The sequence below is a fragment of the Glycine soja genome, chromosome 15, assembly GCF_004193775.1.
Source record: "Glycine soja cultivar W05 chromosome 15, ASM419377v2, whole genome shotgun sequence".
In the NCBI taxonomy this organism is placed as follows: Eukaryota; Viridiplantae; Streptophyta; class Magnoliopsida; order Fabales; family Fabaceae; genus Glycine; species Glycine soja.
Window position 1 is genome coordinate 3,514,986 of NC_041016.1, and position 16,841 is coordinate 3,531,826.

At 29.7% G+C, this 16,841-nt stretch overlaps 1 protein-coding gene across 2 annotated transcripts; it reads left to right on the forward strand.

Moving 5' to 3' along the window:
• The first annotated feature begins 3,659 nt into the window (after nucleotides 1–3,659).
• On the forward strand, nucleotides 3,660–8,365 carry LOC114388509 (ethylene-responsive transcription factor RAP2-7-like). Of its 2 annotated transcripts, XM_028349026.1 has the most exons (11): nucleotides 3,660–3,824; nucleotides 3,957–4,696; nucleotides 4,864–4,889; nucleotides 5,002–5,032; nucleotides 5,116–5,203; nucleotides 5,295–5,440; nucleotides 5,754–5,798; nucleotides 5,914–6,017; nucleotides 6,128–6,252; nucleotides 7,162–7,263; nucleotides 7,868–8,365. In XM_028349026.1, exons 2-11 carry the CDS (start codon nucleotides 4,233–4,235, stop codon nucleotides 8,192–8,194), a joined length of 1,458 nt encoding a protein of 485 aa, XP_028204827.1. In that variant the 5' UTR covers nucleotides 3,660–3,824; nucleotides 3,957–4,232; the 3' UTR covers nucleotides 8,195–8,365. The 2 variants fall into 2 exon arrangements, with proteins under 2 accessions (XP_028204827.1, XP_028204828.1); XM_028349027.1 differs by lacking the exon at nucleotides 5,754–5,798 and having other exon boundaries at nucleotides 3,662–3,824.
• The last annotated feature ends 8,476 nt before the right edge of the window (nucleotides 8,366–16,841 follow it).

Genomic DNA, 16,841 nt, shown 5'->3' on the forward strand with positions numbered 1-16,841 from the left:
ATTGGTAGTATAATCTCATGACTTACCAATACTAGTATGTGAAACATAATAATAACCCGCCTAAAACACACAATTGAAAGATAATGATAGGTATGACAATTGAGGTAAACCAACCATTTGAAAAATCTCCATCCATGTGATTAAAAAAATGTTTTGTCTAATGTAAAACGGAAATTAAAGACAGGTAGCAGGCATGTGTGTGAAATGAAGTAACTTTCTTTCTGTTAAAGATAAAAAAAAAAAAAAGGCACGTGTGAAACTACAATAGGGCTTCTCAGATATCCCAAAATTATTGACATTGATTGTCATTAATTGTATGAATTCTTATTAATTATAAGTTTTTCTTCCTATTTTTTGGTGTTTGTTCACTAGTTTGTTGTGTTCAATTTTATAATTTTATGCAAATACTGCAGCAGGTATTTTGTCATACAGAAAAGTTTTTTTATACATATCAAATTTGTAAAACTTTGGCTTTGATTTATTTTTAATAGAATTATTTACATGGCTATCAATTCGTATCTTGTCAGTTATCATATTATTGAAAGAATTTGAATTTTAAAACAAATGTGTTCAACAGACAAATTTTTCCAAATGATAAGTTTAAACACGACAATAGAATAATTTTCTTTAATATTGATAATGGATAGAATATTACATAAAATATATTTACTTGTTTTTCAAAACAATAGCCGCATATCTTCTTTCAAACTTTACATTAAATCCTAGGTCTACATTCTCTTCTTTTATATCGACAATATAACCTTTCATTTGCATTTTTTATTTATTATTTTACTTATATTTAATGGAAACATTTCTTATCTACTTAAATTTTACTTATATTTTTCTTGTGTTTTTTATATTTAAATGATATCAATTTGAAGTAATTTAGTATATATAAAAAAACGTGTGTGTATGTATATATATAAATATATAAGGTGAGAACAAATTTTATTGAGAGAAGAGAGGGTCTAATATTAAGCATTGGATCCAATATTTATGGTTATTAAAAAGTCATGTTACCCTATCTTCCATCTTCCCACAAACATCCCTTTCTCTCTTTCAACTTTTGTGTGGTATTTGCTTCACCCTTCCGGTTTCATTACGAACACCGTTTTGCTGTGGTGGAGAAACAAAGAACGATTTAAATTCACGCACTCATCTTCCCTCTTCTCTCCCTTCTCGTTCTTTTGCATGCAACACCGTCCCCGCGCCTTCAGTTAATTTCTTTGGCCTTCCTTTCAACAATTCCAATTTTCAAAGTGTTAGTTTTAATCTTTTTTCCCCTAGCCTTCTGTTTATTTTTTTCAGAATTTTAATAACTATTAATGTTTAAGGAGTGAAACAATTATTTAAAAATATTATTAATAATAAAACATAGATAAATAGTTAATTCAATAAATTTATTGGTTATTAGTTTATTAAAATGACATGAGATCACTTATGTGAATATAATTATGAGTAACAATTCTTATTTGTGTCTGGTTAAAAGTGGGTATACCTGTCCGTCAGCTTCACTATCACGTCTTCTTTTTAGGTTTCAAAATCCTTATATTTTAACAGTAAATGTCTTTAATGACAAGAATGAAGTGACCCCCAATGTGTTGGGCCATTAATTCATCGAGGTCAATCACATAACAACCCATGCTATTAAAGAAATAAATAACGATTCCAACCAGTGCCAAAAGAATAAAATAAATATTTTTAATAAAAAAACAAAATAAACGTGTGTTAGTAATATTTTAGACCAAAATTTCTTTTTAACTGTACCAAATTTGATCATTTATATTTTAAAATCTTTAATTTAGTATTTTATATTTGTAAATAGATTATTTTGGTCTTTTTCATCAACAACATTAAAATGTTAACAAAAGTGTCCTACTTAGTGATGATGTTTCCATTAATGTTGATTGGACTTAGGATGCCGCCATGACGTTTTTAAAATGATTTTATTTTGATATTTTATGTTTTAAAATGATTTTAATTTAATTTATTATGTTTTTAAGTGATTCCATTTTTGTTCATTATGTTTATGAAAGGTTTGGTTTCGGTCCTGCACATTCCATATATATGAACCTATTGTCTATGCCAAAACTGTCAAATTACTTTAAATTTAAGTACAATTCAACATGATGCACAATATCGTGGTGGGGCTAGTACTGGTGAATAGTTATATACCTGTACCTTTATCCGAATTTGGTCGCAACAATTATTTCTCATTAAAGTTGCAACAAGTTCAGAGTTATTTATCATGCTAAATTGTACAAATTGGGTTCTTCATGTGTTACGAATGTGAAAATTTTAGTCCCGTTGATAATCTTTCGTTAAATAGTTACCAAGTTTTGCTGAAATAACACTGAATAGTGATGTGTCTACTAATGTGTTACTTAATACACATGCTGGTATATCTTAATTAATCTTTTTGTCTCTCGAGTATTATAGATTATAATAGATAAAAAGTGTAACTAAATCAAATTAACATATGAGACAACAAATATGTCATTTGTTACATTATCATCTAGTAAAATATAAAAAAATAGAATAAAGACGTCATAATTACACAATTCCAATATTTAAAAGATGAAATTTACACAATACAAATTAAGAAACAAAATTTGTATATTTGTATGAAGCTTATCAGTACGTTTGTTTACATGCATTTTGGGAAGAGAAAATAGGTGAGAGAAAATGTGAAAGTGAGTGAAGTTTTATGTTGTTTGAAAAAGAATACAGAAAACTATGATGGACCCATACTGTATGGGCCATACACAAAAAAAATCTCTCCTAACATGAATGTCTTGTTTGATAAAGAAAAAAGAAATACGATGAATAAAAATAAATAAGAAATAAAATAAAAATAAACAATATGTTTGACTGAAATAAAAATAAAAGAATGAAAAGAAGACAAAAAGATGAATGAAAATAATATACTACAAATTTTAAAATTAATTTAACTCTAATTATCGTATACCAAACAATTAAATAATTTTAATTTCTTTTCCTCATAAAATGTGAGAGAAGTAAAAAAATTGTGGAATTCATTAAAAAAAATTAAAATGACATATTTACCCTTTTATGTTATATAAATTCGTTATTAAAGACAAACATACAATATATATTCACTCTTCTTTCTCTTCAACTTTTTCTCTATTTTTCTAAATCTAAAAAGCTTGAAAATCTCCTACAGTTTACTTTTTTTTTTTTCCTGATCTTCTCTCCTCCTCTACTTCTTTTTAGACTTCTCTCCTCCTCCAACCGCATGTAAAAGAAAAAAATGTTTGTGTATAAATACTTAATATGTTGATAAACATTTAGAAAGACTAAAAAAAAAATTATAAATATAATAAAATTTATGATAAATAAAAAGGAAAATAAAAATAATAAGAACTATTTAAAATAAGAAAGATTTGTGTATCATTGCTACTCTGTACAAAATATCTGCATATGATCATTGCTACCAAAAACGCCCTTATTACTCCCTATAACAAGAAACTCAGCGGTTAGTGGTGGACGGCTGTTTCCGTCGATGAGACCACAACTCGACTGTGTAACAGGGTAATCAAAATAGATAAAATAAAAAATATACTTCCTTTGACCGGTGACCGTGCGAACCGGTTCGAAGTTGGAACCATGAGAGAGATAATGTTTATATATTCCATCATCTGTTCCGTTTGGATCCTCTCACCTCTCTCTCTCTCTCTCTCTCTGGTGCCATGGAATCCGGTAGTGCCCGATGTTTATATTCTCTCTGGTTCTGAAATCATCGCCGAGGAAATAACAAATGCAACTTCCAAACCTCGCGAAGCTTCCTTCACACACTTCCTTCTGTGAGTTTCCTTCTCTTCTTCCTCCTCCTTCTCTCTTTCCGGTCGCCGGAAACTTATCCGGCATAACCATGCTCACCGGAGCCACCGGGGAATCTTCTAATTCTTTTCTCTTTGTGCTTCTATTCCGCGCAGATTCCTTGTTCGTCGAACAAGCTCTTTAACATTCCATCACCACAACTTCCTACCTACACCTTCCGATATTGCATCTTCAACTGTTTAGGTTACATTTCACACGTAATAATTGATTGTTTCTTTCGATTGGATCGGTCGGAACCATCGCTCGAAGAGAATCTCCGGTGACGTAGAAGCAATATCAGTTTACTGTATGTATTGGTTCGGATTAATAATAATAACGAAAAAATAGAAAGAAAATCAGAGTTGAAAATAGCCAGAAGAAGATTAAGCGCGATGTTGGATCTTAATCTGAATGCCGAGTCGACTCAGAACAACGAGTCGCTGGTGCTGTTGGACAAGTTTCCCGAAGCTTCGTTGGGAACTTCGAATTCCTCCGTCGTGAATGCGGAGGGGTCGAGCAACGAGGACTCGTGCTCCACACGCGCCGGCGACGTGTTCGCCTTCAGTTTCGGAATCCTTAAGGTGGAAGGCGCGAACGAAGTCGTCGCCACGGCGACGAAGGAGCTGTTTCCGGTGAGCTCGGAGAATTGGCAGGGGCAGAGTTCGACGTCGTCGTCTCAGGCGAGGAAGAATTTAATGGATCTCCCGCTGGATCATCAAAACGGTGAGGTGAAGGTGGTTCAGGTTCAGCCACAGCCTCAGGTGAAGAAGAGTAGGAGAGGTCCAAGGTCTCGGAGCTCTCAGTACAGAGGAGTCACTTTCTACAGAAGGACCGGAAGATGGGAATCGCATATCTGGTTCGGTCACTTCACATTGTTTAATCAGGCGTCTTTTGTATATTTGACTATTTTCCCTTTTTTATTAGGTTTTTGTTTGAAGGAATTTTAATTTTCTGTGGAATTTGACTTTGGTTAATCATGGTTGAATTGAATTGCATCTGACTCTAATTTGTTGTTTGGTGTAGGGATTGCGGGAAGCAAGTCTATTTGGGTATGGATTTGTATTTTTTACTAATTATTCTTTCCATTTATATTTGAATTTATTATTCTATGATTTGCTATTTTTAGCGTCTTTTTTATTAGATTGGTATTGGGCATTGTAGGTGGATTTGACACCGCTCATATTGCTGCTAGGTAAAACTTTTTGGACATAGTTTAAATATTCTTTATCGTTTGATTGGTGTCTTCCTTAATTGACTTGGAATTTTCAAATTTAGGGCCTATGATCGAGCTGCTATTAAGTTCAGGGGACTTGATGCTGATATCAATTTTGATCTCGTTGATTATGAGGAGGATCTAAAACAGGTTGGAAAACGCATAAGCTTTTGGTGAATTTGAATCTAGATGGAACTTGTGATTGGTTTTTTACTGGTTTGTTATTGTTTATGATGGACAGATGAAGAATCTTTCAAAGCAGGAGTTCGTGCACATACTTCGCCGCCACAGTACCGGTTTCTCAAGGGGCAGTTCGAAATACCGGGGAGTGACACTTCACAAATGTGGCCGTTGGGAAGCTCGAATGGGACAATTCCTTGGCAAGAAGTGAGGACCTACTTTTTTTTATGTTTACTATAACTGATGTTGTGGTTTGTTATGTTTGTAGGATTAGATATTAGTACGAATCATTAGATATTAGATATTAGTACGAATTCAAGTACCTATTGATTTCAGTTTTTACCTATTGGCATAACTGAAGTACGAATTCAAAGCGAATTGTTTTCGGTTTGGTAGTCAATGGATCTTTACTCTTCAGGCTTTTTCCATGTTTGGAGGAACATGTCTAGGATGCCTGTTTCAAAGAAACAATTGGCGGAGGTGTTTTTGTTGTTATAGAGATTGCAATGCTTTCGTGCAGGTATATATATCTTGGGCTATTCGACAGCGAAGTAGAAGCTGCAAGGTCCTAATGATACATGAATTACATTCTACTTGCACTGATTTTTTTACCCTGAATTATCAAAGCTCTTTACGGTTCCAACCAATATATGTCTCCCTTTTGATTTTCTGGAAATCAGGGCTTATGACAAGGCAGCTATCAAGTGCAATAGAAGAGAGGCTGTCACTAACTTTGAGCCAAGTATATATGAGAGCGAGATGAAACCTGAAGCTATTAATGAAGGTAGTACTTCATAGCATGATACTTTGAGTTATATTTTATTTCCAATTGATTGTCAGTGTTAAAAAGAAATGTTCAATGTGAAATGAGGTTTGTATTTGTCTTCAACACAGGTGGCAGTCACGACCTTGACCTCAATCTGGGCATAGCAACCCCAGGACATGGTCCCAAAGAAAATAGGGGCCATCTTCAGTTCCAGTCCATCCCTTACAACATGCATCCCGGAAGAAGTTCAAGGGTATATAGTTAAACTTTACATCTTCATTTACTTTAAGCACGGAAGCAAAGGTTTATATCACATTATAACCCTTTATGCACTCAAGCTAGTTCTTTAACACTCTTTATAGGTCATGAATGATAGTGTTATTGAACACATTTTTTAATGGAAGCAGTGTTCTTCTGTCCTTTGTGGGTTCACCTTGTTGGGAAACACCAACCCAATTTCCCTCTTTGTAAACTCAAAATAGACACTTGGCGAAAATGAAAAAAAATAAGAATTCAGAGTAGAAAAATGATACCAAGAATTTTAATGTGGAAAACTTTTCAATGTGAAAGATAAAAATCAATGACCAAGCTAGTAAATATCTCCATTATTGAATGTAGGATTACAATGACTCTCTCAATACAAGAGAATATCTCTCAACTTCACCCAACAATAACGATTTACAATTTCTCTCAACTCTTATCAAGTGTGGTGGAAACTAAAACTTTCTTTTTCACTATCACTCTTGTTTTGCTTCCCTTTGAATGGGATGATATGAGATACTCTAACTCTTTACAAGACTTCCTAATTATAAAAGAGGGGTGTGACTTCCTTCAATCTTCACTTTTCTAAGTGGAGTGTGTAAGTCTAAAGGCAAAAGAATTTAATTCCTAGTCCTTGGAAAGTGTTCCACAACTTTTTATACATGCCTTGAAATGTGCTCCTCAATTTCTTATGTATTTAAATTTATATGTTTACTTGAATGTGAATCTCACCTTAATTATGGAAGAATTTCCAACACACCTGTAGCTTATTACGGCCTACTTACTTTACTTTGGCATTGTTGACCTTTGTGAAACATGTGGTTTTTGTTTTTGTTTTGTAATTACCTCACGTTGATGTCTTAATAATGGTCATGAGAAGGTGCGTTCTCTTTATTTGCAGATGGAGACTAATGTTAATTCGGTTATTGGTGATCCTTCTTTGAAAAGGCTGGTTGTAACTGAAGAGCGTCCTTCTGTATATTCCACTTTCTTTCCCAATCTGGTTAGTTCAAATGCCTGCTACAACTGATTACTTATTTTTTTACTAAATGCTTCATATAAACATTCACGATAATTTCCTGTTTTGTGTCTACCTTAGAACAAAGAGGAACGTTTGCTTTTGATTTTGACATAACATTCGAAGTTGAGTTTTATGCTCGGGGAATCCTCTTTACATACTGATCTTTGTCAACTTTTGGTGCAATCTAAGTTATCGGGGAATTCGTCTTTGTTTAGTATATATTTGATTGATGTTCCATGTCACTTATTCTTTTTTGACATGATGAGCTGTTCCCAAATATGTTCAAAAAACAGATCTTGAAGTGGTGAGTCTATAGGTCCTTCTGATGCATAGATATATTCTTGGTAATGAGCTAAATTTGGAATATGGCTAATAATTCAATGACAAATACCATCACAGCATTAGGATAATATTTCCGTCAACATTCCTTTTCAAATTTGTATCCTATTATATGGAGGTGATTCTGGTGGATGATGTAACATTAACATTGTGCATTAATACGACTTGATACCATCATTTGCGTGTTTTCTTGCACAGGAAGATATTTATATGCCTATCTTTGAATTATTGTTGAAATATTTGACAGGAAAGAGCAGAGAGAATGGGCATAGATCCTTCAAAAGGAGTTCCAAACTGGGCGTGGCAGACAAATGGCCAGGTTAATGCCACCCCAGTACCACCGTTCTCTACTGCAGCATCATCAGGATTCTCAATTTCAGCTACTTTTCCATCAACTGCCATCTTTCCAACAAAATCCATGAACCCAATTCCCCAGAGCTTCTGTTTCACTTCACACAGCACACCAGGTAGCAATGCACCTCAATTCTATTACGAGGTCAAGTCCTCGCAGGCACCATCCCAGCCTCTATCTTGTAATACAAGTATAAATGGTAGCCCACCACACAAGTTCTGAAGTTCAATTCTCAAAACGACAGTTAAAACTTTTTTTTTTTTTTTCCTGTTTGCATGATTTAGGGATCGGTACAATGTTGTTGCTCATGGTATGTTTGTATGTGATGAAAAGATTTTTTTCTTCAGAGAGAAAGTGAAAAGAAAAAATGCATGATGTGTTTTAAAAACAAAATTTATTTTTTATTTTTACTTTTTATTTAATTTAAATTCTTAAAAAAAAATCCGACTCAAATATCTTTCTACTATCTAATAGACTATTATTCGTCTATGGTGACAATTAACCATATTTGTCTTATAGGCATTTTTATTTATTTTATTATATTAGAAAATTAAATATATTATTTCTTCTGTCCTTAAATAATGTCCGTTTTAGGTTATTTTACACAAATTAAGAAAAAATAATAAATAGATAAAAGAAAATAATAGTCTTATAAAATTAATTTTATATTATCATTAATTCATTTAAAGATTTTGTTGTCTACTATTAGTATTGAGATATAGATAAAAAAAATAACTATTTTTAAAAAATTAAAATGAAAATTATTTTGAAACAATTTTTTTCTCTTATTAAATCATTATAATTGGAAAGGGAGTAATATTTTTAATAAAATATAATTTATTAATATTTCACCTATGTATTTACCTATTGATTCTAATAACGGTTACAAAGTGGATTAGGACCTTTTAATTTATAGATGTGGATATTTGACCTATGAGCGAGGATACCCCAAAATTAGAAGAAAAAAAAAGAAGGAAAAAAGTTAGACAAATAAAGAAGAAATTTTAACAAAAAAGAAATCAAGTGACTTAGACATTGATAACTTTAAACCAATCATTCGAATATTGGTTAATGCGTAATAAATCAAACACTATTTGAAAATTATTAGTCTGGTTAGAAATAAAATAATCTAAATATTTATAAAAAAATTTATTCTTATTGAATCATTTATATCTATATACATTAGGACTCCATCTATAAATCTCTTTGTTTGAGAAATAAAAATAAGAAGATTGAATCATTTTTTCTTCATTTAATAATGATACTTTTGTCATAAACGATAAAATGCTGTATTATTATAATAACTTGTGTAATTAATATTTTCCGTAATAAATGTTGAATACCTGAAAAAGTAAATAATCCAATTAAGATGGAGAAAGCAATTTTCAAAGTGAAAAGAAGATAATTAGTCGTTATGACTTCACTCGCACTGAATTTAGTTTTTATTTTTTTTTAATATCATTTTTTTACCCGATGGTTATTTAGTTTTGGTCACTACCGTCTACCATTTAGGGTATTGCTAGATTTTTTTTTCTACTAATTCATATTTTAGAATTTTTACTAATTAAGATACTTTTTTTTACAAAAGATTAGCAGCGTGTTTAGTGCATTTTTTTTGTTGAAAAAAACTAGTTTTTTAAATAGCTTTCTTTTTAAATTACATCTGATATATTTAGTAAAATTATTGAAGTGATAAAAACACTTTATGGTAATTTTCTTCATCATAATTCAAAAGTAGAATTTTGAAAAATATGATTAAAGTTGTCAATTTTTTTTTAGCTTTCCCCCCTAATCAATATTTTAAATACAAATGTACTATTCTAAATAATTACATTTTTATAGTTTACTATTAAAAAAAATATTTTTTAAATAATTTAAATGAAATAGGTTGTCCTAAAATCACTTTTTACTTAATATATCCAAACATAAAATTTATTTTATATAATTAGTTATAATAATAATTAATTGTAATTTAAATATTTTTTGAGAACTAATTTATACACTCTATATACATTAGTCCTTATGATTTTCAACATTAAAATATTAGGTCTTAAAAGATAAAATTCAATTAAACAATTATTATATCCATATTTAAGTATAAATTATATAATTCAAAATTAAACAGGATGAAATGAAAAGGAGTAGTTATTATTATTTTTTCGGGTTCACATAAGGATTTTTATTTTCTTTTTGCCGTTTTTGGATTTTATTAACAAATATTGTTAAGATATTGATTAATAAATTAAAATAAATATTTAAAAGAAAAAAAAGATGGACACTGGTTAGCCTTCTTCATGTTTTTTTTTACAACTAAGTAGATAAAGAAGATTGAATAATTGTGGGATATTATGATGAGTCAACCTGCAATTTTATTGGAACGAGGATTGGCTATGTCCAGTGAGAAGGAGCAGTGGGTGACAGAAGTCATTGCTTATATTGGTCACAGAGCAGCATTATTACAATTATTCAAGTAATGAACCGTATGAATGTTCATGTGCTATCTCTGTTTTATTGTACGATCGGAACAGAGAATCAATCAGAACAGGCTCTATCATTGTGTGAGAAGGGGGGACCAACCCTTGTTTTTGTCTTCTTCCTCCTATTAACTAGGTGTTCATTTTTAGTAATTTTCACATATAAACATGAAATATCCTGCAAAGGTTTCATTTTCCAGTACTATAATAATAACAGCTACAACCCTATCCCTATAACTTACTAGGTGGTAGGGACGTACTATAGAACGGGATTTCTTTCTTAACGTACTTCTTGCATGGATAGTAATTATCATTGGTGACCGTCTCAGTCCATTGTTATGAAAGTCAAATATCATTTTCCTTATCTAGAAGATTTAGAAAAAGAAACATTATTAGTACTATTATATTTTTTTATTTTACTGTCTTATTTTCATATTTTTTTTTTATGTTTTAAAATTTTAAAGTTTAATTAATATTTTTAAAAAATATGTTCTTATTTAATATTGACTGCTAGTGATGCAAGTATTAAAAATTAAGGTATTAAATAAAAATATTTTAATCCAAATATAATAATTTTTAGTTTTATTAAATATTTCTTAATCCATGTATAATAATTTTAAACATAAAAATATGAAAAAATATAATATTCTTTATTTTACTATCAGTTAACTTTTTTATTTCTTTTATTTCTCATTTATTATATATTATTTCTCTTTTTCTTTTCAACTATATACCAAAAAATGAGTGTAAGTTGAAGAATTTCCAAAAAGAATCCCTCTATGAAAAATTGAAAGGTACTATTATTGGTCCAGTGACCATTCCAGTCAACGAGTTTGTCAAGTCTTGTCAAGTTGAAAATGAGAAGAGAAGAGAAGAAAGATACTCGGCAATCCTACTTTAACCATGATATTATCTGCATCTACATGACAATTAGTACATACTTGTTCTTTTTCTGTTTTTTCACTATATATTCCACCAGACAAACTTTTCCAACACCAATCTTTACTTTTACAATACTTTTGTTTTTGACAATCATAGTCTGTCTTTTGCTGTCCCATCGGTATTTATAATTAAAGTAAGATTTTCAAAAAAAAATAAAAGGATAAAATAAGTGTACATAATTAGATTAAATAAATACAAGTAATTATATTTAAGTATAATTTTTTTTTAAAAATAGAAATTAATTAAATAATATAAATTAGAATTTTTATATTAAAAGAATGAAGATTTTGTTTAAATTTGTTTTTTAAATTCAACTTTAAAATATTTTCTATTAAGTTTTTTAAAAATGAAAAAGGCTCGTTCAAACCAATTCTTTGCCCAGTTTAATGTTGATTTTTAGACTGGTTCAACTAATTCTTTATCATATCTCGTTGATTTTGAAATGTTCCAATTTTTTAAAATATTTGGATCGATCATCAAATCAATATCGGACTAAATTGATTGAACAGATTAGGCCAGTCAAAATTTCTTTCTAAAACGTCAGATTTAAATTAAAATGGAAAGAAAGACAAATATATGAAATTTTTAGACGAATTATTATCATTTAATACTCATTATGAAATTTTTAGTTTATTTATTTTAAAAGAACTTTTTAGTTTATAAAACATATAATGTAATTGTTTTATAATTATAGTAGTAGTTTATTATTTAATAATTATTCAATACTAAAATAAGTTTAAGTATTAGCAATTTGATCACGGGTTAATTGTAATTAAATGAATCAATTTAACACAGACACAGAAAGGATAGGGTGTTTGCACTCTGGTATGCAGTGTGCGACACAACATTAAAAACGGGTGGCTCCAAAGAGGACAACCCGATTTGTGGGATTGGAGGACCAAAGATTTTCTGATTGTTTTTATTTTCGTCTATCTTTTTCTTTGGGTGGGCCTTTGTTTCCTCACATTTGTTTGGGTGTTTGTAATGTTGTCTTATAGTTGATGCACATATCATAATGAGTGAAAGAGATGGAATATAACATTAAATAAAATGGGGCATACATAACGAGATGGAATAATAAATGATGATATTATTGAAGTAGTTCACAGTGAAATAAAAATAAATAAATAATTAACGACACTCTCTAAGTTTGATCGCGGGAGCCTTGTTGTGGGGTTAATAGTTTTTTAGTTCCTGCGTTTTAGCTTTGGAGGGACTAAGTTATTTGGAGATTGGCAATTGAATTACTTTCATTGTCTTTCTCTTTTAGTAACTTGGTATATATGTTTCTTTTTCTTGTTATTTGGTATTTTTGGTGCCTTTCTTTTATTAATATATATATATATATATATATATATATATATATTCAATAAATTTTTAATTTTTAATAAATTTCAACCAATAAAAAATACATTTGAGAGAGTATCACTATCATTAGTTGAAAATAATCATGATAATAAGGGCATCTCTATATATTTTATTGGATCTTTCCATTAAGTACAAGCTCTTAATAAAGACAGAACTGTTGAAATGCAATCTTGATAAGTGAACATGTTGCTTATGTAAGCACTGAATTCTTATTTATTTTTGTGTCATATGTTAGCATATGTCAGTTTTGTGATAAAAAATGAAAACTGAAAATATGATATGGAAGGATGTGGGACCAATTTAGAAAAGTTTTTAGAGTTGGATAAAAAACTGAGTTACTCAAATTATAAAAAGTAAATATCAGTGAATTGGAAGTGTGACACTCATTTGAGAATCTTAAATAAATAAATAAATAAATAAAAATTTATTTGTATGGAGATGACCTAAATAGAAAATATTAAATTTTGTCCCATATTCCAATTTTTTTTTTAAAAAAGAAAGAAAGGTATATATACATATAAGATGAAAAACTAGAATAAAATTCAAATGATAACTGTTTAATTTTATTTTAAGATCGATTAAGCTTTTAGTTCTTAAAAATTCATAATCTTTTTAATTGGTCCCTCATTTTATTTCTAAAATAAGTTTTTATAAACATTTTTTCCTGCAAGATAATTTTTTTGTTATTAGTATTTTTTTTTTTTGCTTTTTCTATTTGTTCCCTTTAAACTAGAGTTGACAATAGACTTAATGAAATTACACGTTATGAATAGAATTTCGTAGGTATAAATAGGCAATTACACTGTAAATTGTCTAAGTAATATTTCCATCCCATCCCACCATACCCATACCTATACCTATATAGGTATATATCATTGAAACGCGTGTTAATAATTTGTGTTCTTTTATTCAGTGGTATAAAATTTAATATCTCATATTTTAGATATGAAATAAATCATATTTAAAAAATACTCATATTGTGCTCAATAAATAACGAATCTGAAAATGGGCAGGAGCCGCAGGAGCACTATTAAGGACCACTTTCCTAAAATGTGGATATGGGTCTGATAACTCTAATATCCCGTCCAAATCTTATTTATTATCATCTTTTGCATTGAAACTCACATTTTCTATTTTATCTATTATTTTTGAGGTATTTACAGTAAAACTTGTGACGTTTAGAGTAAACTAAAGCAAAAAATCGTGACATTTAGAAGGAAAAAATAACAAAGAAATGGTTCTTAATAGGAAAATAAATAAACACAAATTTGTGAGTGGAATAAGAAAAAATATTTCATGAGATATTTTATTTTGAAAAGAAAAAAAAAACAAGAGGCTGAATGAAAAAGTATGAATTATTAAAGAACTAAAAAATATAATTAATTCTTCTATTCTCATTTCATTTTGAGGAGGAAAAACAACTAATAATTATAATCATTATATTATCAATGCGCTTAATTACCTAATTAATTATTTTATAATCACAATATATCCATTTTAATAAGTGTGTTTAATTTTTTTAAGATATACGAATTGCCTTAAATAATTTTAAATGGAGGGAAGTATGTTACAGAAGCACACCAGTCAGCCATAATGTGCTTACAGTCTATCATGCCAATAATCCAACATTACTCCGTAACGATGTTATGACAACCGAACAACATGCCGCTTCCTGAAAATCAACTACACAAAAAAGGAAAGCATGGACCATTCAATGCCAATCTAACAAAATGGACCCTAAGACTCAGTAGAGATTACATGATGCAACATTGCGAATCCATCCTTTTCTCAAAATTATGAATCTACACTCAGTTTAATCCATATATTTATACTTTTTTTTTTGTTAGTTAATCGCGGTATTTCACGATTTTAAATTAGACAAAATGCATGACATATCAAGTGATATTGCCACTTATGTTTTTTAATTAAATGATTTTGAATTTGAATTATAGTTGATTCTTAAGTATGAAATAAATGATATTAGGATAATAATTAATTTTTGAGTATGAAATAAATCGTATTGAGATAATACTCATCTTGTATGTATTCATTGTTCTACGAAAATTAGTTAATACTTACAACAAAGATAACTTTATATAAATATCGTGTTTAAATAAACAATAGTAAAATTAATTTTGATTAAAATTGATTTGAAAGTGATATGATTTATATTCAAATATTTTCATTAATATAATTTTTTTTTCAACGCAAAAGTTAATCAAAATTATTTCAATTATTAATCAGTTCCAGACTTAGAATCAATTTTGAAATCTTTAACAACATGAAATCAACTATGTAAAAATAAATCTAAAATCTAAAATCAATTTTAGATCCACAATTAATTCTCTAAAGTCAAATCAAACACACTTTATTGTGGGACTTGGTCATTTGTTATTTGATTTGTATCAAAATTCTTATTGTATTGGAATTTTTCGAAACTAACAAATATGGTATTAAGGTTTTCCATCTGTATTTGTGTTAATTACTATATAGTGTAACACCTTCTACCCCATACATATATATACTAATAAAATGAAAAGAAAATCATAATTAATTTAAAAAAATTAAAACACATTAAAAAAAATCCTTTCAACAGGGTAAAAGGCTCACATCCACTTTCTTTTACATCATATTCAAATTTGTTCAAATAAATAATAAAGTCATCTCAGCTCAAACAAGGTTGTCTAAGACTTCATACAATTAATATAGAAAACTTATACCCCAATGTCATATCTTATTAGAGCATTGTATCCCGACGTCCTTCAGCACAAGATTTCTTAAAGCTATTCACCTAGTCATTTGCTCCTTTGAACACAAAGTTCAAGATCATCATAGGATCAAAACACAAACAACACACAGGGAGTGAGTTATCACATTTCTAACTAATGGAGAGAAACAAGATAACACGTAGGTATAAATATTATATAAACAAAATAAAACTTACTTAAATATAGCTCACGTCATTTCACCATTTTGTCGCCCAACATCACATCATAACACAATACATCTCATTCATTTTCACAACATTCATGTACTCAAGGGTCAAAATACAATATGATCAAGTCAATCAATATTGATCAATACACAAACGTTATGCAACATCTACACTAAGACTCAATCCTATATGTAATGTGGTATCATGTCAGGAAAAAACCTCGTCGGGCGTCTAGGAGTACATGACAAGACAAACCACATACTAGCAAGTCAGGTTACTCTTACTAGGTAAAATCATAGGGAGACCAGTCAGGATCACACTATTTTGCGAGAATGCTCCAACCATATGGGATCAACATAGGCTTAAAGGAACACTCAAATCGGGTGTATTTACCTCCAAGGCCTACACTCCGAAGAGTTCGTCAGGGTTTCTCCCTCCTGATTCAGGTCCAACCCAGAAAACATTTTTGCACACAGACTCTATCTATGAATTGTACAAAACACACGACTCCTCAATTGTTTTCAAAATAATTTTAACTCGTCGCCCTTAAAAGGGTATTATAGTCGTATGATTGTACAATTCATAGTTCACAACTCAATGCACACAACATCTCAATGCACAAATATATCTCAATCACGTACATACTCAATTTATCACATACACTTGATCTCAACCACAATGGTATAATCTCAATTTAACACGTTATCACAACTCCCGAATCATATACACTTTACCTATGAACTATGTAATACACACAACTACTCAATTGTTTTCAAAATCATTTTAACTTGTCGGGTTCCCACAGTGGATCCCATCACAATACTCGTCGCCCTTAAAAGGTCTTACAATTGTGTGATTGCATAGTTCATAGCTTACAACTCAATACACACATCTTAATACACATTTATTTCACCATTCATCACAGGTTCAATTTATTACATACTCACAATTTGAATTACCATTTCGCAATCTCAATATAACAATTTGTACAAAAGATTTATCACAACTTGGGGAGTATAACCCCTCACATAATTTCACACAATTATATCAAAATCAATTAATCTAAATTATAGCTATAAAAAAAGTGAAAACATCAATAACACTCAATTTTATCAACCAATTCAAATCAGAACATCAATATTGTATCTAT

Bases quoted from the DNA above. Each gene is read 5' to 3' on its own strand.
- LOC114388509 (XM_028349026.1), top strand. From the start codon at position 4,233: ATGTTGGATCTTAATCTGAATGCCGAGTCGACTCAGAACAACGAGTCG. The intron at 4,697-4,863 runs GTTCGGTCACTT...TGTTTGGTGTAG, and splicing joins AGATGGGAATCGCATATCTG to GGATTGCGGGAAGCAAGTCT. The intron at 6,253-7,161 runs GTATATAGTTAA...CTTTATTTGCAG, and splicing joins ATCCCGGAAGAAGTTCAAGG to ATGGAGACTAATGTTAATTC.